Source organism: Prosopis cineraria, unplaced genomic scaffold (assembly GCF_029017545.1).
Source record: "Prosopis cineraria cultivar Desert tree isolate PC_DT_omini unplaced genomic scaffold, ASM2901754v1 PC367, whole genome shotgun sequence".
Taxonomy (NCBI): Eukaryota; Viridiplantae; Streptophyta; class Magnoliopsida; order Fabales; family Fabaceae; genus Prosopis; species Prosopis cineraria.
In genome coordinates this window covers 7,989-34,696 of record NW_026555694.1, presented here as the reverse complement: position 1 = coordinate 34,696, position 26,708 = coordinate 7,989, and the positions used below count along the sequence as shown (strand labels likewise).

Below are 26,708 nucleotides of genomic sequence, written 5' to 3'. Positions count from 1 at the left end.
CGTCATGTGACATGGTTTTTTGAGAATCCACGTCCCTCTTTTGTAAAAAGAGACGTCGTTTCTCCTGAAACAAATGTTAAAATAATTTAAATTTAAATATTTGTCATTATCATTTCATCATTCAAGCTAGTTATGGATTTCATAGACCTAAAAAAAAAAAAAATAAAATCATACCAAAATTGATAAAGTAACCAAAGATAATGGAGAAGGCTCAAGCATAAGTCAGAAATATCTACAAAGAAAAAGAACTTGTGGGTAAAAGTGACACTAACCAAATATTGCTTGCTCAAGGAAAAGAGAAGAAGCTGTGGATCTCGGCCGTGGATCCCATGGGTCTCGAAGCTATCCGTCAAATAGGGAAAAGAGGAGGAGACGAGGAGAAGAGAGAATTATCTATCCAACACTTACCGTTTAATGCTAGCCTTAGGTCTCTATTCAGTTTGTCAACCATAGATGTTGATGTTGTGGGTCTTAATGTAGTGGGAAGGAGAAAAGAGAGTTGTTGTGTAGAGGAGAGGAGAGATTTGCAATGGAAAGGAGAGGAGAGACGTGCTGCCGTTAAAGGGAAAGAAGGAGAGGAGTTAAGTTTCAAAATATAAAATGATGGAGCGAGAAAGAAGCTTGATCTAATTTAAAAATGCTGACTGAAATTCACATCACTTTTTTAAAAAAAGGACATGAAAAATATCCAAAAATTAATAATTTAAAATATCTTATTTTTTACAATTCACATATCTTTTTTAAAAAGGGACCTGAAAAATGTCCAAAAATTAATAATTTAAAATATTTTATTTTTTACAATTCACATCTCTTTTTAAGAAAAATGACTTAATAAGTTACCACATCACTTTTTAAAAAAAAGGAAAGTGAAAAATGTCAAAAAATTAATAATTTAAAATATTTTATTTTCTATAGTTTATGTCCTTTTTTTTTAAAAAAAAAAGCAAAGTAGTAACTTACCACGTTTTTTTTAAAAAAGGACATAAAAAATATTCAAAAATTAATAATTTAAAATATTTTATTTTCTACAATTCACGTCTCTTTTTTTAAAAAAGTAAATTGATAAATTACCATGTCGCTTTTTTTTTCAAAGGAACATGGATAGTCTTACATATTTAAAACTTATTTATAAAATTGTCATCGTCTCTATATTTTATGTCACTTTTACAAAAAGTGACGTAAATTTAGAGAGGTAAAATATATATTTTGTAATAGTGTTTGTGCATATTTTGATATGTATATAATCCTTTTATGCCAAGCCTCAATTTATAAGCCTCCAACCCTATATACTTAAGAGTTACAATTTTATAAATAAAATTATTCTACATTATGATGCCACATGAAACCGCTGGAGGTAATAAGAATAAAAATAAGAAGACCATCAATTTAATAGTTATATGATATAATGACATTAACCATAATATAGAATTTTAAGACGGTATAATTGGTTATTTTCATAACTTCAATAATAAAAGAAATTTCAGGAGAGAAGTTATGATTTCTTATTTAATTATTGCGATTTACATAATAAAAGTTGTAATTGTTTAAATAAAAGTTATGATTTGGATTGATTATTTTTAGAACTTGGACATTAATAATAGGAAAAACATATCTTTTGATCTTTGCACTTTGATTTTATTTTATTATAGGTCTCTACACTTTTTTTGGGGTCCCTACACTTTTATTTTTCAGTGTTCTAAGTCCCTAAATGAATAAAGTATAGGGATTTTGGATGAACACAAAACATTAAAAAATGAAAGTGTAGAGATCCAAAACATTGAAAAAAAGTGCAGTGACTTGTAACAAAATATGAATAAAGTGCAGGGACTAAAATGTATGTTTTCTCTTAATAAAAAAAGAAATTTCATGTAAAAAGTTGTGATTTTTTATTCAATTTTATGATGAGCAAAAGTTGTGAATGAAATTGATTATTTTTAAAACTTATTTATCAATCATAAAAAGAACTTTCAAGTGAGAAGTTATGATTTCTTATTCAATTTTTCTGATTCACAAAACAAAAGTTATAATTGTTTAAATAAATTATGATTCAAAAAATAAAATCATGGCTATTATTTGTATTTTAAACAAAGACTCAAGGACTTTAAAAGAATTGTAAATTTTAAAAAATGTTATTATTATTTATATATTTTGGTGAGGTTTTATTATATTTTTTTTCAATTTGATATGAACAGTTCATAGTTGTAATAAAAAACTATTTTATAATTTTCGTGATCGCTACGCCAATTTTTTTATTTTTAATTTATTATTCCACTATACTGAGGAGATAATCTCGGCTGTCAGTGGCCGAGACCCACTTGGGCCTTGGCTACTCAGCAACCAAAACGCCGTCGCTTAAGTAGTTTGGAGCGGGAATATCCGATGCTCATCGGCCATGGAATGCGGAAGCGGGCGAGACGAAAGTGATGATCAACTTTCATATTGCAGCTTAAAGAGTCCGCGAAAGTCTATCGTCTTTAGAGGCATTCTTCGATGAAAACCGTGACTGTCATAAGTCCCATTAATCTCTTGAACTCTCAATCATCATCTTCACCTGCTCTTTACTTTCTTCCTTCGCTTTCTCGAAGAAACCACAATGTTCTCCAATTTTCTGGTAGAAATTGCAGTCGCAGTCATGGCTCTGTATTCCCCAGATTTTGTTCCTTAAGAGCTCATTGTGATCCTAACTCTGCCATTTACGGCGGATGGGATGACCTGGAATTCGCTAGTGCGTCGGAGGGGCCCGGTGAGTCTGATGTGCTTCGTAATTTTCTCATTTCTATTGGACTTGATGATAGGAAGAACATTTTCGTTTTCCTGTTGGGCCTTGTGTGTGCAATGGCAATCTCTAGGGTTAAAGTTTCGTCCATAATCCTGCTTCCAGCTTCTGTGTTGGTTTTTGCCACTGGTTTTACGGTAGGGTTTTTTCGTAATGTAACCTTCGGTTTTGATGATGCAAGGGCAATTAGAAGTAAGGAACGGGTAAAGGAGGAAAATTTGAACTTGACTGCTGAGAAATTAAGGAGCTTGGTGAAATTCTTTGATGAACTTGATTTTAAAGCTAATAACTTGAAGAGTGATGTGGAAAGTGCTATCAGAAATAATAAAATTAAAGTAGGTGATTTGGATGGTTATGTTAAAGTTACAGATTCCATAAAACTATCAGCATTGAATGCTAGGAATATTGTCATTAATGTAATCGACAGTGAGGAAAACTCGAGTGGTGTTTTGGTTGGGAAACATAAGCCTGGTAGAAAAAAGAAAGAAGTTGGTGAAATTGGGCACTGGATGCTACAGTCTATTGGTAATTTGATTGGAGAAAATTTGCCCTCCTCCAATTCAGCTAAAATTGGAGAAAATGTCACACGAGAGACCACTAATAAAGAATTTGATCAAACTCGAGGGACTAATAATAGTACTCCTCTTGTTGAAGGTGGGTCCTTAAATTCAGTCCATAAGCATAAAGCATATGGCAATTTGGATTCTTCTCATGATTCTTTGAGAATGTCTGATTTGGCAGTTGATGGAAAAGGCAGTACAACTGCTAGTTGCGAGGAAGAAATTTTGCATTCAGATGATCAGGACAGAAGTGCCAAAATATTTCCTGACAAAAAAGATTATAGGCACCGCCAGAACAATAGATTGCAATTCTCAAATAGTCACAGCTTCTCTGTGAAGTTGAATTCTGACAGCATCAGAGACATATGTGAATCTCATGATAATCTGCTTGATTCTGAATACATGGAAAGTGAATCTTCCTTTGCACATGAGCAGATGATCAATAGTGCTCATGAAACTCAGAAGTCTTCTCATAAGAAGAGGGAATATGGATCATATGGGTCTCAATATACAAAAAATGGGAAGAACAGTGATAATCACCACAATGTTCCCAATGACTTGTTTACTCATGAGAGTGAATTGAATGTCTCTTCATCTTCGAAGATCTCTGATGATATGGTGTTTGATAAGTATCTTGTTGAAGCAACAGACCTCTTAAAGCAAGCCAAAGAGTGTATGAAGGGTAGGTGTGAGGAAGATCAAGCTGAAATCATGTTGTACAAGTCTTCCAATTTACTTTCCAGAGCTGTAGACTTAAAGCCTATGAGTTTATTGGCTGTAGGCCAGTTAGGAAATGCATATCTTCTGCATGGGGAATTGAAGTTAAAGAGTAGTCGTGACCTTAGAACGCTTCTGTCTGGAAGCGTCACTTCATCATCTGGAAAACAAAGTAGAATCCTGAATCGACTGCAAAACAAAATCACCAGTAAAGAAAATCTTGCACCTATGTTAATTGATGTATGTGAGGAGTGTGAAGAGCTACTTATAGAGGCAGGCAGAAAATATAAGCTGGCACTGTCAATTGATGGGAATGATGTGAGAGCCCTATATAATTGGGGTCTTGCTTTGTTTTTCCGTGGACAATTGATAGCAGATATTGGACCGGTATGCGTCTAGTCGATATCATGAAATTATATGTTTCAATTATTCAATTGAGAGTTCTCTTACGGTTCCCTGGTAACTTTGTATGAGAACCATGATATTGTTTTTCTCTCCACCTTTTTATGTATAGCCCACTTAGGCACACTGACTCAAGTATAGTTTAGTGAACAGCTAAATTGGGTCTAGAAATGATTTGTTGATTAGAATCTGATATGATACATCTTGTCATCTTGCTATTGGCTGGCATAATTAATTCTGCCATTTTGACACGCTGATTCTTTTGTCTAATGCTCAGTTTCTAGTTTAATTGATTTCTTTTCAAATATTACAGGCGGCAGCTTCTGAGGCTGACAGAGTGTTCTTAGCTGCAATTGACAAATTTAATGCGATGTTGTCCAAAGGAAATATTTATGCTCCTGATGGTAATGTTTCTATGTACTCAAAATTTTGGAATTATCTCAGATAATGGTGTTTCATATATTATGGTATGAAATTCTAAGGTATTCATGATGTTTGTTTTGTATGGCAATTGATGGTATTTTACATTCCAGTGATATATGAGAATATTTGGCTGCACACTTGATCAACTTCTACGTTCCTTGAATTTTTAAATTTGCCCTTCTTTGTTTTAATTAACATCATTTTAAAAATTGATACTATCTTTTTTTTTTGTTTACTATTTGTTAATGGAAATATAATTCATAAAGGTTGAAATTTGAAATTTCATGTTTAACGTATTCCCTTTTTCTGTATATATAAACACATAAGAAATGATATAATTTTTAATTTTTTTCATAATTTTTATAAATAAATTTTGCTGCTGTAACTGTTAAAACAAATTTATTATTTAGCCCTCTGATCTGAAATGACAAATTCTTGGCTGTTATTAATCTACACCTTTCTGCCTAGTCTTTATTTATGATGCCACCCTCCTATCCCTTACAAAAACACTGTCTTCCAATCCTAACACTCCAGGTTTCACGCTATGTGAAACGACAGAGTGAAGATCACAGGAACCATACACCCCTTTACATTTGAATCTGAGTATCATTTGTCAACTGTTAAATATATATTTTTATTTCTTTTTTAATGAAATACTTTCTTTTTTTCTTTTTCTTTTTTTTTTTAATTTTGTTCTTTCCATGGACCATTCCATTTCCATTATTGCTGCCAATCTGACCCTTAAGTATACCACCGTCAATGGACTGTGTAATGTAATTAAATAGATAACCTTTTCATGGAAACAACTGCATTGTGGAGACTAATTCAGGTATTTCAAATAGATACACACATCATAGTCCAAGGGACACTAGACATTAATTTCATTACAAGTTAAATTTTCGCATGCTTTGGTGAAATTTTGCTTTGAAACTCTTCCTTTCCCTTGAATGCCAAACTTAAAACTGCTCTTTTACAGCATCTCGCTTTTATTCTAAAAAGCCATTTTCTTTGTTTAGTTAGATGATTAGATGATTTCTGGATAACGTTTTTTGTTTGGAGATTGATCTGAACTTAAACACTCAATGAAGTTTTTGAACAAGATATCAGAATGATATCGTATGATTCATGTAATTGACCCTCTCTTGTGGGATATGACTTCTTGTTGTTGGAGGTTAATTTGAGCTTGTTAAAATTGCAGCTTTGTTCAGATGGGGTGTAGCATTGCAGCAAAGGTCTCGTTTGAGGCCATCTAGCAGCAAGGAGAAGGTGAAATTGCTACACCAAGCTAGAAGGTTATATGAAGACGCCCTTTATATGGACTCTGATAACACCCAATTAAGAGATGCCTTATCTACATGTATCGCGGAGCTTAAATATAGGCAATTCTAATCGGTTCATGGAAAGAGTCAATTAGCAATAAAATCAGTATGCTTCCTACGAAGCTTGTATTTCCTTTTTGGTGTTGATTTTTTTTTTATTTAAATCATATGTTAGGTCAAAATCCCTAATAGATAATGGAGAGTAGTTTTTGGATAATTTTATATTGTTGGATAATTAATGTTAACAATATTTGGATATTTGTAAATGTATTAGGAATATTTATCCTTTTTTGCTGAAATATGGCACTAGTAAATTTGATTGGTTATTGAATTTCACTAAAGTGAGATGTTGAATATATTTTCTTCACATTGATGCATTAGGTCACTCACTAGATCCAAATCCTTCATTGTATTAGGAGGATGACCACAAATTGTTAAACATGTTGTATCTCCTCCTTGAATCCAAATTTATTTTCTTTTCCTTATTTCTCATTCTTTATTTGATTCTGTCGCTCAATATTCTAGAAAATTTGAGGGTATTCTTACCTCCTGTTCAAACTAATTAGAACCCTTATTGTGTTGGATCGTAAACCAGCAGAAATCTCACAGGCACCTCAAGAATTCCTTTGGCATATTTATTTAATGCGACGGCATATCTCATATTTGAATTTGAGACCTTAAGATAAGTTAATCCATCTTCCTCGACTAATCAAACTAAACGCCTTCAGTTCTTTATTTCTCATTTTCATTTATATATTTGTAGTAAGAAGATAATTTATATATTTAGTCTTATATATTTAAAGTTTAAGTTATTTGTTTTCAATTAAATCAAAACATGTATATCTTTTATGTATTATTTACTCTCTCAAATTTAAAATATAAACATTTTCTTTCAATTAATTTTGATTCAAAATATAAGCAATCTAGTACATGTGAATTTTTTTTTTCATTTTACACTTTGTATTTATTAACCTAGATTCTTGTATAAATTTATTTCTCATTCATCATAAAATGTATTAGTAATTGAGACTAAAGGTAAAAAAAAAAAAAATACTATATTTTAATGAGAATGAGGACTTTATTGATTTTTCCCTAAAAACTATTTATATTTTGGATTGGAGGGAATATTTCCTAACAAACTCTTATTATTAATATTATTGACATTTTAAAATTTACTTGTTTTGGTTGGACTGAAAATAAATATATATATACATACACATATAAAATGTATAAGGTATTTCCCTTATAGTAAACTGGGCTAAAGTTACAAAGTTAACCTAAGATAATGACCTATGATAATATTTGCATAGAATTTTAAGTGTTTGACCAACAAAAAGTTAATTATATTGATAAGGATTTGACTTATAATTTACGATATCATAAGATCAATTTTTATTATTGATGTGAGAATTTTATTAATGAGCGAAAAGTAAGTACTTCTTTAAATGATTTTTAAACCCAAAGGTATGCCATAGTCATTGTGAAGACTTTTGAATTTGGAGGCATGTCATAGTCATTGCAAGTACTTTTTTCATATTTTTGCACACATGGTTATTGAATATTATTTTATTTTGTGCAGATTTTTGAAACTAATTGAGTATTATTAATGGAGATTTGTTGGGTTTGAAGTGTACTCAATTTTATTATCTCAACTTTTTTTTTGGTAACATTGTGTAAATTGTAATTAGGGTCATTAAGAATAGTTTTGTCATTTTCATTAAAAAAAAAAAAAAAGGTCTTTGTCATGTGAGGTGCACATGACAGCCGAATCACTTGAATTAAAAAAGGGAAAGTTGAAGGAATAGAAACAGAAGGAGCAAAGGTGGACGATTTCAGAAAGGAGGAGCAGATGCGGACGTGTGCGATCGCAAGCTTCTTCATCTTCTTCTTTTCTTCATTTCCTCCCTACTCTCATCATGCTTGCCCCGTTCTGTCTGATTTTTGGAGCAATGAAGCCTTAATTTTCTTCCACGTTAGCAACAGGTTATAACTCTTAAGTTCGAAACGAGAGTTCAGTAGCTATAATGAAAATTTGGTTTGAAATTCCTATCTTATTTCCCTCTCTCTTGGCTTTCTTTATTGTTTTTTTCTTTTTTCTTTTTGCTTACACATCAGTAACCTAGGCAGAACATCTTTTTGGTACAACAACGGCCCAAACTAATCCGGATTCGCTCATAATCAGGCACCTCAAAGGGTAGAAGAGCTGGCCAGAGAATATTTTTTCATACATAAACAGGGATCGAAACCCTGACACTTGGTTAAGGGACACTCAACCCCATGCCCTGGTTTCTTTATTGTAATTTATTTATGCTTAATAAATGTCCACATTTGAGCATGATATTTGGATATTTTGTGAAGGATTTGAGTTGAAAAATTAATGGTTGTAGCTTTCTAATTGAACTCAGTAGGCTTTAATAAAAAATTTTAAATTTAAAAGTTCATCAAATGTTTCCTATTATTGTTGTGGTTATTACAAAATTTATATTTTTTAGATTTGATTATATGTACATTTTGCTGTCTTTCTTGAATACTGAGATGACAAAAGTTCACCTAAACTTTTGTTTATTAAAAAAAAAAAGAATTTATAGTGTTTATCAATGAAAAGAAAAGGATTGGAAATACTCATAAATTATAATATCTTTTATTAGAGGTGAATACTAAATAGGAGAGGATGGCATGGTGTTCCAATGACTAGAACATTAGAGAAGGATTAGAAATTTAGAACTTAGTAGGAGGGCCAGGACAACAAAGACACGTATTGACTACAGTTCTGGGATCCCAGTAACAGTAACTTGTTCCAGGAGGACATATATAAGTACACTTAGAATCACAATCAGCGTTGACTTTGCATTCTCCCTCACTTTCCGCTCCTGAAATAATCAAATTCACAATTAATACTTAATTTTGCATAAATTTTTGGAAGAAAAAATACCAAACTTTAAAATGGGAAATTTTTTCATTTAATTTATTGTTATGATAATGTAGTTAAAATTATAATATGATAAAGAGTTACTCCTGCTTGGAACTCACTTAACTCATATTTAAATTGAATGGGAGTACTCAATAAGGAAATATCATATTATTTTCCCAAAATTATTATAATCTATTTAACCATTTTTGTTAAATAAATTAACAATGTTAGAATAAAGAAAGACAAATTTAGAACTCAATCTGGAATGAAAAGACCAAAACTATACATATTTTTTGTTTTATTGAAATTATATAAATTATTGAATATCTCTTTTGTTCTTATAACATACACAAATTTTCCCTACAAAAAGTAAAACATAATAATTTTTTTAAATTTCATCCATAGAAAATTATGTGTGTAATCTATGGATTTGAAAACAAATATAAACGTGAAAAAAATAATGTAATCTCAGAGGAGATTTATATAGTTTACTTTTCATTTTTGAAAGAAAATTATGTAAATTTTAAAAGAAAAATACAATACATGAAGTAACAATTGTTTTTTTATTTCAGTTAATCTGTAAATTATCATAGATATACCTGAGGATGGGAGGGAGAAGACGGTGAGAAGCAAGAACAATACAAAGCAGACTTGAGACTTCTTCAGAGCCATCTTGTGATTGTTAAATTTCTTCATTCAAATCCACAGGAAGGACAAGTCAATTTATACAAAGAGCAATACAGTAGAATTGCATTATTAATTAATAGCATTTAATAATTTCCAATAAAAATAAAATATTTTATGTTTTTTTTTGGAAACATACAATATTTTTCTGTTTAATACTAATGAATTTTACTACCATTCTCTTGTAACCAACTTATAGTGTATAATTCAAACGATGATTTCCTATGAGCTTTCTTTATTAAGTGTTTTTTTTTTTTGCCATCTTTCTTTATTAAGTTTGATAACGTTGTATTGTTATCATTATACATAACGTAATAGTTGTTATTTAGAGTATCTTCAAATTTAAAATGGGATAACATAAAAAATTAATTTGAATGTTTTTATTTGTTTAGATTTATTAACAAATATCTTTTTAATTGCTTATGTATCTTTCATTGAAGGTAATTATTCTATTCAAAGCATAGTCAAGTGTAAATGGGACATCTCTTCCAGTGAAAGATTTAATAAGAGGTATAATTTGGGTTAAACTTGACAAGTCAACTTGAATAAATTTAAAAAATCTTAAAAAATTTAGGCCAAGTCTAAACCCAAATAGATTTAACATGGATACCTGAATTTCTTTTTTTTATTATTATTAAAATAATATAAAAATTAAAAATATTAAGTCTTTAAAATAAAAATTGAAATTAGATAACAATTGAAATAAAATAAAATACAATAATTTGGGTATTCGGACCAATCTGAGAAATTAGGCCAGGCTTGATTATATAAATTTTTTTTATAAAATAAAATACTTTAAGCTCATTTCAAATAAGCTTACCCAAAGTGGTATAATCAATTCAAATTATCGACTCTACTTCTTTTTATATAATCTTTCGCTCTGTTCATCCATCCCATAATAGCTTCGAACTAAATGGAATGAAACGCATAGAAACAAATTGACTTGTATAATTCATATATTATATAATTTATAATTTTCAAAAATTGTTTAGATATTCATCTAATCATAAGATTTTTTTCGGGGACATAACCTTCCAAAAAGTTTAATATGGATTTATAGTTTTCTCAATGAACAATTTCAAAAGTGATTCATCATGCATCTCCTTTTATTTTTTATTTTTTGGGTTAACATTCATGTGCTGATGTGCATGTATTATTGATTTAAACAAAACGAAAGCATGTCCCTTTATTAATTTGATTCATTGACCAATGAATAGATAAATTTATATTATTTTATATTCAATGAACAATTAAATTTTTTGATAATATAATTAAAAGTTAATAATCCACCATATGTGTGATAAAATTAATTTAAATAATACACATAATATACTTCATAATTTCCAAAATTTGCCCGGATTTATATTTCATCCAACGAAAAGCTTTTTTCTTGCCATAATCTAATGGAAAGGTTTATGTGTGCGTATGTATATTTAATGTTGAATATAAAATAGTTCAGCCCGAAAAATTGAATATAAAATACAAGATGCATGGATTTATTAGTTTACTCAATGAACAATTTCGAAGGTGATTCTTCGTGGGTATATATTATTTCTCTTGGCAGCATCCATGTACACATATATTATTGATTTACAATAATAAATGCATGCCAATGACCATGGCTTTATCTAATGACTAAGTACATGAATATATTTGACCAAAAAATATGAGTATAACTTTATTTTATATTCAATGAACAAGTAAACATATCTCAATGGATAAAGATAATCCCTATTAAGTGAAAATAAATTAACACGTATCACTCTCATTATCTTGATCCAAAGAACACTAAAATCTGGACAGTTCACCCGTGTGTGTGTGTATATATATATATGTAATTAAAGGAGGGCATAAACAATATAAGTAATAAATAAATTTGAAAAAAAATTGGCGTGAGTAAAAGAAGAGAATATTTGCTTTGAAACTCTTCCTCCTAGTTGGATGCCAAACACAAACTGCTCTTTACCGCAAGTAAATGTTAGTTTAATAGCCATTTTCTTTGTTTAGTTAGATCATTTCTAGATAATGTTTTTGGCCTGAAGTAAAGGTTGATTTGAACTTCAACGCTCAATGTAATTTTTGAACATGACATTTTGGTTAATAATAAAATTAACAAGCTTCCTATAAAGCAAGCTTCCTTCTAGTTGGATGCCAAATACAAGCTGTTCTTTACCGCAAGTAAATGTTAGTTTAATAGCCATTTCCTTTGTTTAGTTAGATCATTTCTAGATAATATTTTTGGTCTGAAGTGAAGATTGATTTGAACTTCAACGCTCAATGCGATTTTTGAACATGACATTTTGGTTAATAATAAAATTAACAAGCTTTCTATAAAGCAAGCTTCCTTCTAGTTGGATGCCAAACACAAGCTACTCTCTACCACAAGTAAGTGTTAGTTTAATAGCCATTTCCTTTGTTTAGTTAGATCATTTCTAGATAATGTTTTTAGTCTGAAGTGAAAATTGATTTGAACTTTAACGCTCAACGTGATTTTTGAACATGACATTTTGGTTAATAATAAAATTAGCAAGGTTCCTATAAAGCTTGCATTTTCTTCTTGGTGTTGATTTTTATCTTCTATTTCAAAATTTTTATTATTCCAATGACTAGGACATTGAAAAGGGATTATTAGAACTCAGAAGGAGGGCAAGGACAACAAAGACATTTGCTGACAACAGTTATATTATAGGATCAAGTTAACAATAGCTTCTTCTGGGGTGACATATACAAGGACACTTAGCATCACAATCTGCGTTAATTTTGCATTCACCAATAATTCCTGCTCCTGAAACAATCAAATTCACCAATAATTAATTTTTAACTTTGCATGAATTTAAGAAAAATATCAAATTTTAAATGGGAAAGTATTTCATTTAATTTTGGGGCTCGTTTGGTTCAATGGAAGCATTTTGAATGAAATGGAATTGAAAATAAAATTGAAAATGGAACCGAAAATAGAATTAGAAATGGCTTTAAAAATATGTTTGGAACTCACTAATACTCATATTTAAACTGAATTAGAAAGTATTTCATATTGTTATAATAATGTGGTTAAAATTATTATATGATAAAGAGTTACTCCGGCTTGGAACTCATCAATGCTCATATTTAAATTGAATGAGAGTTCTAAATATAAAATTATTAGCTCAAAATATTATTATAATTTAAGTAAGCAATTGTAGAGAAAAGAAATAAGACTTATTGTTAACATTTTTAAAAGTTTAATAAATAATAAAGTACGATGATATAATGTAATTTATATAATTAATTCTACTTAATAACATAATGCTGATTGTTGTTGTTGTTGTAATGTAAGAGAAAAGAAAAGAAAAAAATGTTGATAGTGCTTTTAAGGTTAAAAAACTAAAAATAAATTCAACAAAGTTAAAAGATAAATTTAGAATTCAATGTGGAATGAAAAGACCAAAAATATACATTTTTTTTGTTTTAGTGAAATTATATAAATCATTGAATATCACTTTTATTCTTATCACATGCCATAATTCCATTGAAACTTTGTGAAATTATGTATATTGATAAGTTGTGATTTTTTATTTAATTTTTGTGATTCTTCAAATAAAATTTATTATTTTTTAAATAAAAGTTATAATTAGAGTTTGTTATTTTGAAAACTTGTTTTTCAATAATAAAAATTATACTTGATAAATTGTGATTTCTTATTTAACTCTCATGATTCACAAAAAAAAATTGTGATCAAGGCTTTTATTTCTTAAGCAAAAGCTGTGATTGATACTTGTTATTTTTAATAAAAGTAAAATAATTTTTTCATTTTAAAATTTAATAACAAAAAAGTTCTTAAAAATTATAATGAAATTATGAAATTTTGAGAAATCATATTATCACTTATACAATTTCAAAGGACTTGATTATATTTTTTTCTTTAATAATTTTCAATAAATATATAGTATTTTTCTGTTTAATACCACTGAATTTTACTGCCATTCTTTTGCAACCGACTTATAGTATATAATTCAAACGATGATTTCATATGAGCATCTTTCTTTATTAAGTTTGATAACGTTGTTACTTGTTATACTATAGCACACACATTCTATTTAAAGATAAAAAATTAAAAAAAAAGAGTAAACAATAATTTTACTCTTGAATTATAGATCTAAGAATATATCTAATCTCTAATATCTTCCTGTATGTGTATTTTTCTCCTTCAATATTTAAAAGTTGTAATTTGATCCTTCTTGTTAAATACAAGAATATTTACCATCAAGTCTTATGAAAAAAAAAATATAATCAAATTTAATGGTCAATATTTTTGTATTTAATGAGAGAGCATATACTTGGCTAAAAAAAAAAAAAAAGAAAACAGAGAGAGAGCATATTGTAAGGTTTTTAAAGTTTAATAATTTAATAGTTTTAATATTAAGAAAGAATTTCAATTAAGGATCATGAAAGAGAAATATTTATTAGTGGGTCCCAAAAAAATCTGAAAATTCTCTACAAGATTTTTAGAATGAATTGATTGAAATAAAATAGGTGGCTGAAAAGATCGAAATGCTCTTCTTGAAAATTAACAAGTATTTAATTACTACATAATTTTACTTATTAATTGCTTACTTGTACTTGTTAATTCCTTAACAATGCTTGTTAAATAATTAACTAGTTAATTCCTTGGTTTTATAATCTTAAATTATTAATTTCATAACTTTACTTATTAATTTATCAACATAATGTATTAACTACTTAATTTGACTTGTGAATCCTTTACAAGATTTGTTCATTCAATTTGATGAAAAAGCACCATAATTAATTATTAATTTTTTTACTTTACTTATTAATTTATTAATATCAGTTGTAAATTACTTGACTTCACTTGTCAATAATCATACTAATATCATTTGTTACTTATCTATGACTTCACTTGTCAATAATCATACTAATATCATTTGTTACTTATCTATCTTTTATTTATTAATTTATCAATATCAATTATAAATTATATAATTTATTAACAATCATACTAGTTCAATCATTTTATTCTAAATGCATAATCGTTTTTTTCTTTGTTTTGAACAGGGGTATTCAGGTCTTTTTAGCCACCAACTTTATTTCAGTTTAGGTCAAAAATTTTGAAGAGAATTTTTAATTTTTTTTAGAATTCATTGATAAATATTTCTCTTCTATCATCCTTAATTAAAATTCTCTCTTATATCTATCTATAAAATGCTATGCAAAACTTTCTAGCTTCCACTCTCAAGACTCTTTTAAATACACTTTATATTATTATTTTTTAAAATATAAATATAAATTATTAAAAATATTTTTATTTAATAATAACTGTGGGTCATGATATTGAGAAGATAAATACGTGAAAATTAAATAAATAGAAAAATTTACAATATTAAAATAAATTTATTTAATAAAATTTTATTTTATTAAAATATTTTATATTTTCAAAATTTTTAAAAAATGTAATATAATTTGAAAGGGAATTAGTAGAGTTATCAATTAGGGCCAAGTCTAAATAGGTTGGTTCTAATAAGTCCTATCATGTTTTTGAGTTTTTTTTTACAAAGCTCAACTCTAACCTTTAGGGTTGAAAGGCCGGCCCTCATGGGCTTTTTTTTATTTTTTAAATTTAAAAATTTAAAAAACATATTTATAATTTTAAAAAAGTTATTGCACATAAAATTAAATTTAAAAAAATAAATTTAAAATAATTTACACCATGATAAATAAAAAATTTAAATATTTAAATTTAATATTAAATAGTAACATCAAAATTAATATCAATAAAAATTAGACTTAATTAATATTATTAGCTAAATTTTAACGAATGAATGAATGAGGGACGAATGAGTCTAATATATTTATTTTTTTAATTATATATTTAATTTTTTATATTATAATTTTTTAAAAAAATAAAAAAAAACTTAAAAAGACGGACTGTAATTTTAGAAGGTTGGCCCTTTTATTTTTAAATATTTTTAAATTTAAATTATTATTTTTTTTAAAATAAAAACCTGATCTTAATTATTTTCGAGCTTAAAAAATCGGTCCGATGATCTAATTGACAGCTCTAGAAATAAGTTACATGCTGCTTTGTACCGTTGTACTTTCCAGACTTGACAGATGCTTCCTTGGTTGCAGTGTTGTGTGCGTCGCCAAAATTTCTGAAATCGACGCCCTGGAAGCTCTTTCCGGCGTATTCTGGAGGAGACGATGAGTCAAATTGCATGCCCGAGAACTGAATCTACTCCCCATCGTCTCTACGACTTTGCCAAAATGGCTCTCATCAAGATTTTCGCTCACCCTTATGCCACGGTATTGGCCCCACATCCATAATTTCTTGCGCTGTTTGTTTTTCCTGCGCTGATTTCATCTTTCTCGCTTGCTTCTATTCGGTTGCAATAATCCTTTCATTCATGTGTCTTGTATTGGTCTTTGGTCCCTGAAGGTGTGTGACTTGTATTGTGGAGGCGGAGCAGATGCTGATAAGTGGGATGAAGCCCAAATCGGTCATTATATTGGAATCGGTATTGAATTGTGACATCTTATCTCCTGTTGGTTGTGTTTATTTCTGCTTAAGTTTCAGTATGTTAACCGTGAATTGTTGCTATAGATGCGGCGTCGTCTGGGATTAGCCAGATACGAGAAGCGTGGGAGAGCCAGAGGAAAGCTTACACTACAGAGTTCTTTGAGATTGATCCCTGCACGGTGAGGTTTTCTCAATTTCCTTTGAAATTTTATCCGTGGATTTCTCATATAGTTAGCTTGGATTATATTCTTGATTTTAAATTTATAATGCCTTTATTATCCTTCGATCGCTTTTCGCATTTAATTTTTCTCTGTGGGAAGGAGTAATTGTTATTCTTCATAATTATGTTGTAAGAATACGTGATTTTATCCTTGATCTAAGAGCTCATTTAATCCTTTGAGCCGCTGAGATTTTTGTAGCCAAGAACTCATTTCAAGTTATTTTTTAGTAGTCACTGTTCACGAGCAAGGGATACCTTTTGTTTAAGGATTGCATGCCTGAGGCTGAGGTGCTTAGAATTGTTGCTTCATGCGGAAGATTCTGACATTTGCAGACCCTCTATTGTTATGCCAAAATAACATATGCAAAGAGAACTAACTATTGCAAATGTCAGGGGAAAAACTAATATTTTCTGACAGTGTTTTGTTGTCTTTCCAATGCTAAAAAATTACTGAAATATGCGAAGAAGATAATTCACTATTGCTAAGTCATTGAAATGTTAGGGGAAAACCTGTTTTTTTGGAAAAGGCTTCTCTGATAAGTGTTATTTTTTTATCCCCATATTGGGGTGGGAAGTGAGGATGGGGAATGTAGTTGTGATGCTGCTTGGAGAAACAATTAATATGTTCACAGTTGAGTGGCTGGAGTTGTGATTACCAGATGTTAGTTGAGGGATATTATAAGGTCATTGGTGGTAAGAATGGAAAATTTTGATTGTCGATAATATTAAGGAAGAAGCTATGGGTGTACTATTTTGTTTCCTTTTATTTCTGACATACAATGTATTCTGGTAGATTTGACATGTGTCAAATGACGAGGAAGGAGGGGTGAGGCTATGAAATCAATTGCATATAGATGACATCACTTCAAAAGAAGACATAGTGAGGAAGAATCAGTTGGGAAGAACCAGGCTCCTTAACAAAGAAAAGTGAACACCATCAATTAGAAAATAAAGAAAAGAATTGCAGAATAATGAGAGAAACTGACTAAATGAATATAGACCTTTATAGGATTGAATGTGCTGGGAGAATTGATATAGAATTAATGTCATGTTTGGAAATAAAGCTTGCAGTGCCTATGTGCTATTGTATTTCACTATTTCTCTTGTTCTTCCCCTATTTTTCTTCTTTTTTCTATCCATTAATATGCTTTTATCATTGTGACTGTGGTTTTCATTTCCTCATCAGTTACAACATTTCCATGAAGCATTTACTGTATCAACATTTAAACAACAACAACAACAACAAGCCTTTATCCCACTAGGTGGGGTCGGCTACATGGATTGCAAGACGCCATTGTGTTCTATCATTTATTAAGCTTTTAGAAATATTATTAATTAAGAGATCACGTTCAACAACTTCCAAGAGTGTTCTCTTAGGCCTTCCTCTACCTCTCTTGATCGGACTCAAAGTTATATGTTCCACTCTTCTCACTGGTGCCTCCCTTGGTCTTCTTTGTACATGCCCAAACCATCTCAACCGATTTTCTACCATTTTTTCCTCAATAGGTGCCACCCTCACTTTTTCACGTATGTGCTCATTTTGAATTTTATCTTTACGTGTATGTCCGCACATCCATCGTAACATTCTCATCTCTGCTACTCCAACTTTATGCTCTTGCTGTCTCGTTAGAGCCCAGCATTCACTACTATATAACATTGCCGGTCTGATAGCAGTACGATAAAACTTTCCTTTAAGTTTATTAGGCACCTTACGGTCACAAATAACTCCTTTAGCTTTTCTCCAATTAAACCACCCAGCTTGAATTCTATGTGAAATATCTCCACTGATTTCGCCATCATTTTGAATAATGGCTCCCAAATATCTAAACTTTTCCACTTGAGGTATGATTTGATCTCCCAATTTCACTTCCAAATTATTTTCGAATAGTCCTTTACCAAATTTACAATATAAATATTCCGTCTTACTTCTACTCAGACGAAAACCTTTCGACTCCAATGTCCTCCTCCATAACTCAAGTTTGACCAAATCTAATTTTGCTCTTATGGACTAACTTCTTTAGCCGCGTGCGTCCAGAATGACGCGGTAGCCCTTGCTCATTTAACACTACATCCGGGCGCCGATGCAGCAGCTCTAACTCACTTATCACTGTACTCGAGCCATGCAGCGCGTTACTTACGGGCAACGACCTAGCATTAACATTATAACGTCTATTGTCCATGTTCATGATAGATTCAACAAATTTTTACATTGGCTGTTGATGGCCTAACACAACCCTCCTTTCCCAATATTTAAACAAGCTGGAAATTTTTGTCACTGCCTCCTTTCCCAATATTTCTACAGTAACATTTAGGCATGACAAGCCAAGAGAGTGTCTATTACACTTTTGACGTGAATTCAATTTTACCTTCATTTACCTCCCGTTAAGAAAAAAAGTGAAGAAATGTAAGTTGTATATTTGATATTATTTGTTCTGAATATGGTATCAGAATACTCTGTAATGTTGGAATTGATGAAGTGCATGGTTTGTGATAACATGAACACCTATATGTGACTTCAAGAATGGATCATGTTAGTTGTGCCCAAGAAAAAAATGGAGAAACTACATTTATTATTAACTTTTTCATTTATTATTTTTTTGACAGGAGAATATAGATATGCATCTGCAGGAGAGGACCAATAAGGCTGATCTTGTCTGCTGTTTGCAGCATTTGCAGGTTTCCATTTGCTTTCTACTTATGTTTTCTTGCATTATTTTACTTTTTTTTTTGGCTAATTTTTTAAGGTTTATTAGAGCCTCTTTTTGCTTCTCTTAGGAGATAGCTTATCCACGTCTTTGTGATCATTCTCTTGAAGTAGTTTTAGAAAAATGGTTGAGGAGGCAAGTCCTAAGAAATGTGTTTGTAATCACTGGAACTTTTATTTTGTTTAATTTTTTATTTTTATTGGTCTTTCAGGATTTCTTTTCTTTTATTTCTTTCTTTTCTGAATAACTTATCCACATGCAGTTGTGTTTTGAGAGCGAGGAGAAAGCACGGAGACTTCTGCATAATGTATCATCTTTGCTGAAACCAGGGGGTTATTTTTTCGGTATTACTCCTGACTCATCTACCATATGGTATGAGACATGTGATTGCCAAAGGCTCCTTCTTGGATTTAGTTGCATGCACTATTCTTTTGGTTTTATTAAAGTGTTATTCATTTAGGAGGGGGGGTTATGTTCTTGTCTGTCGTTTAATATGCTTGTTCAACCATGAGCTTGATATCTGCTATCATGACTGCCATGTTGTTGATTTTTTAATTTTATATTCTTACATGCCATGTGTCTGGTTTCTTAATATGTACTATAATTTTGATAATTTTACGCTTTTCTGCTTAAATACAAGACTGAAGGTTTGCCCCCTTTTAGTTCAGTGGTAATCATTGCATTTCATGAAGTGCTTATCTTATTTTCACAAGTATAATGCGAGCCCTTCTTTCTGTCCAATAAAACCCAAGAAAAGGGTAAAGAACTGTCTAATTGTTTCAGATGAAGCCTACATGACATATCCAGATTTACACAAGTAATGATCTTTTCTTGTACAGATTTTTTTCTTATTCCCTCTTTTGCATATAGTTGCTTCTATCTAGTATGGGGTTCACATTCATTAATTGTAACTCTGTATTGCTTTGGTCATCATTACTTTTTTTTAGATAATTAACCTGAAATTAACATGAATTTTGTTGATCGTTATGAACAAATGAACTGGATAATGTTAAATCAGCAGTTCTTTCTTGTTATACATGGCTATTTAGGGCTAAGTACCAGAAGAATGTTGAAGCTTATCACAACAAAAGCAGCAGCATGAAGCCAAACATTGTTCCCAACTGTATTCGGACAGAGAATTACATGATTACTTTTGAAGTTGAAGAAGAAAAGTATAGTCCTTTACTACTAATCAACTGCTTGCTGCTTATTTTCTTTGGGTTAATTTAGTAAAAAGTTATTCCATTTGAATGTGTACTGTTACCAGGTTTCCACTATTTGGAAAGAAATATCAGCTGAAATTCTCTAATGATGTCTCTGCAGAAACCCATTGCTTGGTTCACTTTCCAAGCTTCATCAGGTTGTTGTCTTATTCCATAACCTATAATTAACAATGAACAATGACTGAGTTGTTACGTTGGTTAATACTGAATATTATGTTGATACCACTTTCTGCTACTGACCATTTACTGATTTCAAGTGTGCAAGCTTTGTTGCCATTTTCTTTAGACTTTTTATTTAGGCTGCAGATACAATTAATAACAATCATGTTAAAGTTGACTTTGTAATAGTTGGATGGGGAATTGAAATCTTTGGGAGGATAAATGTATTACGGATTCTTGTGCTGATAACAAGCAGTGATGGGTGGGATGTTCAAACTTCACCGACACCATGTTGTCTGCATGTTTATTTCAGTCCATGCTTGTTTTGTGTGTGTGTGATAGAGCTGGAAAATTTATCAAAACATATGAGAGGAAATTGAGGGGGGGACAAGGGTCAGAGAGGAAAGATCCAGCAGTTCAAGGTTATTGTCCTAAGGTTCCTGATAATGGGGAGTAAGTAATGATGCTTGTAGAGTGGCAATAGACTCAGCTTAGGTGTTAGTGTTACCTTTTGGGTTGCTTTAATATTTTGCTTTGTTTTGGGGAGGGACTCAGACAGAATGTTTTAGAGTGAAGACAGAAGTGAGGAGAGTCTTGGTCTCTCAAACACCAGGGAGGGACTGTTTCAGTATTGTGTTTTTATATTCTTAGTACTTGTTAGGGAATAGGGTTTTGGGGAAAATCAATGAAGGTCATTTTGAAACACGGATTCAGTTATTCGGTCATTAATAGCAAAACCTCAGCATTTCCCTCATTAATTGCTTGTTATTGTAGCGTTCTGTTGTAGTGCATTTAATTTTAGAGTTGGGCTCTATCAGAGAGTGCGGGGGTGTGTGTGTGTATTCGATTTACATTTAACAACCTATTACTTTGTTTGGTGCAACCTAGGTTGGCGAGAGAAGCTGGCCTTGAGTATGTGGAGATTCAAAACTTGACTGAGTTTTATGATGACAACAGGTACTACTGCATTTTGTTAGAAAATTAGCTTTTAGAACTGTGTATTCAGAGGCTGATCCTTTTGAATCCTTCAATTTAATCTTCATTATTAGCATCTTTGGAGTTTTCTAGACTGGATATTCACGCTAATCTTTGTGGATGCTGAAAGAGCACAATTCGCAGGCTTGCTAATGAATTCAGTTCCAAACCTGTTGGATCCTAGAGGGAGACTTTTTCCTCGATCATATGATACACTTGGTGATTCATTTGTTATTTCTTGTTAACATGTTATTTCCTTGAAGTTTCTGGCTTCAATCTCATCAAGGTGGGTTTTTAAATTTTCAATATATTCTGATACAGGTCTCTATACCACGTTTATATTTCAAAAGCCTGACCCAGATATCACGCCCCCAATGTCAACTCCATTAATGCAGGATCCCACTTATAGTCATGATGAGGTAAGCATGTCTAGTATTAAGCCCTTAAAAGGCAGCTGGTAAGCCTAGTTCATGCTTCCAGTTGGAAAATGCTTCTCTGTTGTATTGTAATTACTTTGTAGAAATTCATCTTCCCTATAAAGAAAAGTTTGAATATGCTTTTTCGTACATATGTATATACGTGATTGGATTCAGTGATCTATACATTCGTCTCCCAATTCCATGGTATGTGTGTGGCAGGGAACCGGTTGGCGAGATGAGGAAATTAATGTACCAGTACAAGTCCCAGTCCCAGTCCCAGTCCCAGTTCCAGTTCCAGTTCCAGTTCCATTGCCAGTTATAGTTGTAGAACCTCCTCTTGGGTTGGGCAAGATAAGCGAACAAAAAGGGATTTTGGGTCCTGGACCTGCTGATTTACGATTCCCAGAGGCAATCTGATTCTTTAGGAGAGGAAGATATATATACTGTTTAGAAGCATGATTTTTCTCAAGTGGATTCCATGTACACAAAATGGGCAAGTGAAACTAGTTATGAGTAGACACGTAGCAGCTATACACTCTCTTTCAGGATGACTATTTTTTATATGTTCTATGAATGGTTTGACACACTACTTCTGTTGTATATGAGGTCTGTAGTCTTTTAGAGGGGAAGGAAATAGACACGTAGTTGATCTAGCACTATGATTCGGTGTTTATTTTAAAGGCCTTAGCATTCAGATTCTTGTGTAGGTCCCTCTTTGTGGAAATCTTTTGTTCAAAAGTACTACTTTCTTTGAGGATGCACTAGCAGTCACCACCCATTCCTTCTCTTTTACATAAAGCACTCATGACTCCATGTCTATCTTTTCTGGTTGGAGGGGAATGGAGGAGGGGGGAGATTCTAATGAGTTCAGTTTTTTTAAAAAAATGGAGAAGTGGGGTTAAAATATTATAATTAATTTTCCTTACTCTTTTAATTTGCATCCTCCCTTTATTAGAATTTTATAACCCCACTTATCCATTTTTTAGAAATTGAATTCATGAGAGTTTCCTCTAGTTCATTCCCTTCCACCCAAACAGGGAGTTGATAAATCAAGTACAAAATTTTTTAGCAGAAAGTAAAAACGAAATTGAGTTGAATTGAATACAGGTATGCAAAATCTGGTTAGCACTGGCCGTTTTCTCCCCTCTTTTGAGTAAAAGTTGGGCATGTGTATTCATTTGTTTATTCCCCATAGCTTGAGTTTAAAAATGGTGGTTGTTAGTCATTACAATTTGCAACCAAAAAAGAAAAAGGTGGAGGGACAAGGAGTCAAATCTTTCTTTTTCTTTAGTTTGGTAGATAAGATCCAATGATTCCTAGTCAAGTCTTCTTTAAAGGTTCTTTTGGTAAAAGCCTTTTTTGGAAACTTTTTAATTGTTCAAGACCATTTGCTTTTAGTTTGTTCTAGCAGTCTTTGTAGATTTAAAAATTTTTTTTGAATAAGATAATCAATCAATTCGTAGATCTCGTATAATCAAGTTAGTTCACAATTTAGTTGTTTCATGCAAAATTCTTATTCTCAAATGTAACAATTATCATTGTAATTTTAATGTAAATAATGTGTCGTTGACATTTTAGTTTTCATATTAAAACTAATTAATGTATTTGGATTTGTTTTCATTGTTTATTGATGTAATAGGAGAGATATAAGCATGATACGGAGATTAAAAAAATTATTCAATTCAATATTATTTATAGTTTTTTTTGCCAGATAATTCAATGTTATTTATACTTTAATAATTATATGGAAATATAAGATTGCTTTACTAAAAAAAAGTAATAAAATATTGGAGATGGAATTTCGTTAACAAGCGATGCAAAAAAAAAAAAAAAAATCCAACCTAATTATATAGAAATATAAGACAGCCGTATAATGATTACAAATAATCATAATAAAAAATTGAAGCATACGGAATCTTTGTATTTCTTACACAAAAAGCATATGATACTAATGACTAATGAAGGACCCTAATCAGCTTCCTTTAATTCTTGGTCTCTAAAATAACAAGAAAAAAAGCCTCATGAACTGAATGATGAAAATTAACGAGCCAAGAGGTAAGAAATACATCCTCTTATTATTATATTAATTCACTAAGCATGTCTTAAGAATAAATACTAGTAATTAAGAATTGATTGGTACGCGGCTGCCAAAAGACAGAATAATTAGCAAGTATTTGTATTGATTGATAATCTAATTTGGTCTATATATCTTTAAGCGACAAGGAGAAGGACAGTTGGGGTTCATCGTATATTGTGGAGTCTTTTGTCATTTTCAATAATAGACTGAAACCTTGCTTTGATAAGTGTCTTTGTATTATTTTAATATTTAAAGACTTCATTTTTTTTTAATGTTAATTTCAATTTCATCTCCCCAACATTTGTATCTCATTCCAAGTAGCCCCTTCATCATGCTTCTCTGGCTTTTTAATGCATCAAAAAATTTAATTTGTTGAGGAAACCCCACTCACGTTGAAATATGATGTTTTTTTTTTAAAATTAAATTCATGCATATTGAAAGTATTTTTTGTCAAGTTGTTATGGAAAAAAAAAAGATTTTGTCAAGTTAATGCTAAGAACTCAAGTATTTATTTCAAACAAGTTTTTTTTTTAAAAAAAAATTCATGCATATTGTAAAAATAATGACTTAAATATATTAGTTTATTCCTAATAGTCCCCTAAGTATAAGCCTAATTTGAGTTTCTGTAATAATTTTTTAGGTTAACAATCTCATCAGAAATTCAATAATTAAAATTCAAAAATAAATCTTGACGACAAAATTAAAAAGTAATTAGTTTCAACATTTGTTTTTTATCTACACCAAATTTTCTATTAAAGCACTCCTAATTTCGGGATAATGTTTTAATTATAAGTTCAAAACTCAACTCATTCAAACTCCCACAATGATGAATAACAAGTTTGATTTTAACATAAAAAAATGGGAAAAATCTTTCTATACTTTCATTGATTCTCCACCATGATATCGTTTATATGTATAATTAAATAAATATTTCAATTCAAATAGAAATACAATATATATATATATATATATATAGTTATAGCTGTCAAAGGATAAATTGATCCACTTGTTGAAAAAAATCTTGTACCTAAAAAAATATAGGCTAACTTTTTTAAAATTTAGGAGTATTGTCAATTCTCATTAATATATAAGGAATTTATCATTTATATACACAAAATTTATTATTAAAAATTTAAAAATTTTACAAGGGATTATCATTGATATTAGGGGTATTTATGCGACAGAAAAAAGATAGGGGTTAAATTTGTATCTCGTCTTGTCCTGAAAATCATCCCATTCCATTAAAAATTAAGATGATATTGGTATAAGATCGGGACATTCTGCCATCCTGATAAATTTGACAATGTCAAAGAATTTTTAGATAATAACATTAATTAAAATTTTAAATTATATAATTTATTAAATTTAAAATTAAAACAATACAAGTACATAAATTACAATAATTTAAAATCAATTATTAAATTACATTAATCACAACTATACATTAAAATAGTAATTACAAGTGATCTCTAGACTATTAGAATAGCAATAACAGGCTAGTTAAATATAATATCAAATTATAATTCTTCTACTTTAGTTAAGATGTGTTAAGTTAATTATTTTTTTAAAAATAAAGCAAAAAATATGATATAAATAAAAGTTATTACATAGATAGATATAAGAATAAATTATATTAATATAATTTAATATATTTAATGTATATTTTTAAAATAAAAATAATCTATATATATAATATTCGGGATGGGATGAGACTTCCTAATAGTAATCTCATGTCCTATTCCAAACCTCTTGTTTGTTCTATCTCGCAAAGTCTCGTCTTAATTGTATTCGGGTGTGTGAGATGAGACTTGTCCCGATATGATCAGGATAATACTGATCCATTGAGAGGAATACAATTTAAACACTCCTAATTGATAACAACGATTATATTATTGAAAATATAATAAAATCATACTATAAAATATAATAAATATTGAGCTATTTGTTTGATTTAGTCCTATAATATGAGTTATGTATGCAAAAGCCTGTTAACCAAAATACGCCCTTTATCCTCAATCATAAGATATTTTAAACAAAAGCATACATATCAATAAAGCTCATTAAATATACTTGACAATCTTATTTTTTTAAGATAAAAATATAATTTTAAAAATATACTCCATTTAATTCATAAAAGAATATTAAAGAGAGAATATATGGTAAGAGTAAATATTCAAAAAAATTATTAATAAAATCTTATTTTATTTAAAATATCTTATATTTTAAAATATAATTTAAAAAAAATATCTTATATTCAAGTTCGATTTATTATATATTGGTTTAATTTAAAATTTAAACGTTGTCCTGAAGCGAGGAGGGCCACAATAACAGCTGTGGGGTGTGGACTATGGTCTGCGGAGTGAAAGTGGGGGGTTATAATTGTAAAAGCACATATTTCCGCGTGGTTGCCATTAATGATCGTGACGGAACTTCCTTTTAATTTGTGGTGTCACATTAAGTCCTTCTTATTATTCGTATTTCCACTATGCCCCTCCTTTTATCCCCGGTCACAAGGTGGTTCTTACTTCCTTCAGCTTTTATTTTAGAACACCTGAATTTATTATAATTATATTTGATGATTTTTAATTGGTTATTAAATACTTTAAAATATAAAAAAAAATTAT

The 26,708-nt window shown here is 30.2% G+C and overlaps 2 protein-coding genes across 3 annotated transcripts; both read left to right on the top strand.

The window, feature by feature from the left end:
- Positions 1-2,749: 2,749 nt before the first annotated feature.
- LOC129296614 (uncharacterized) lies at positions 2,750-6,330 on the top strand. Its single transcript, XM_054935201.1, has 3 exons — positions 2,750-4,440; positions 4,769-4,859; positions 6,077-6,330. Exons 1-3 carry the CDS (start codon positions 2,836-2,838, stop codon positions 6,265-6,267), a joined length of 1,887 nt encoding a protein of 628 aa, XP_054791176.1. The 5' UTR covers positions 2,750-2,835; the 3' UTR covers positions 6,268-6,330.
- Positions 6,331-15,859: 9,529 nt separating this feature from the next.
- Positions 15,860-22,745, top strand: LOC129296619 (mRNA cap guanine-N7 methyltransferase 2-like). 2 transcript variants are annotated; one of them, XM_054935206.1, is made up of 12 exons: positions 15,860-16,092; positions 16,226-16,304; positions 16,391-16,485; positions 19,131-19,202; positions 19,494-19,575; positions 20,015-20,048; positions 20,281-20,403; positions 20,499-20,591; positions 21,502-21,570; positions 21,719-21,807; positions 21,910-22,007; positions 22,227-22,745. In XM_054935206.1, the coding sequence occupies exons 1-12, from the start codon at positions 15,991-15,993 to the stop codon at positions 22,422-22,424; spliced, it is 1,134 nt and encodes a 377-aa protein (XP_054791181.1). In that variant the 5' UTR covers positions 15,860-15,990; the 3' UTR covers positions 22,425-22,745. The 2 variants fall into 2 exon arrangements, with proteins under 2 accessions (XP_054791181.1, XP_054791182.1); XM_054935207.1 differs by lacking the exon at positions 20,015-20,048 and having other exon boundaries at positions 15,861-16,092; positions 19,494-19,603.
- Positions 22,746-26,708: the final 3,963 nt, after the last annotated feature.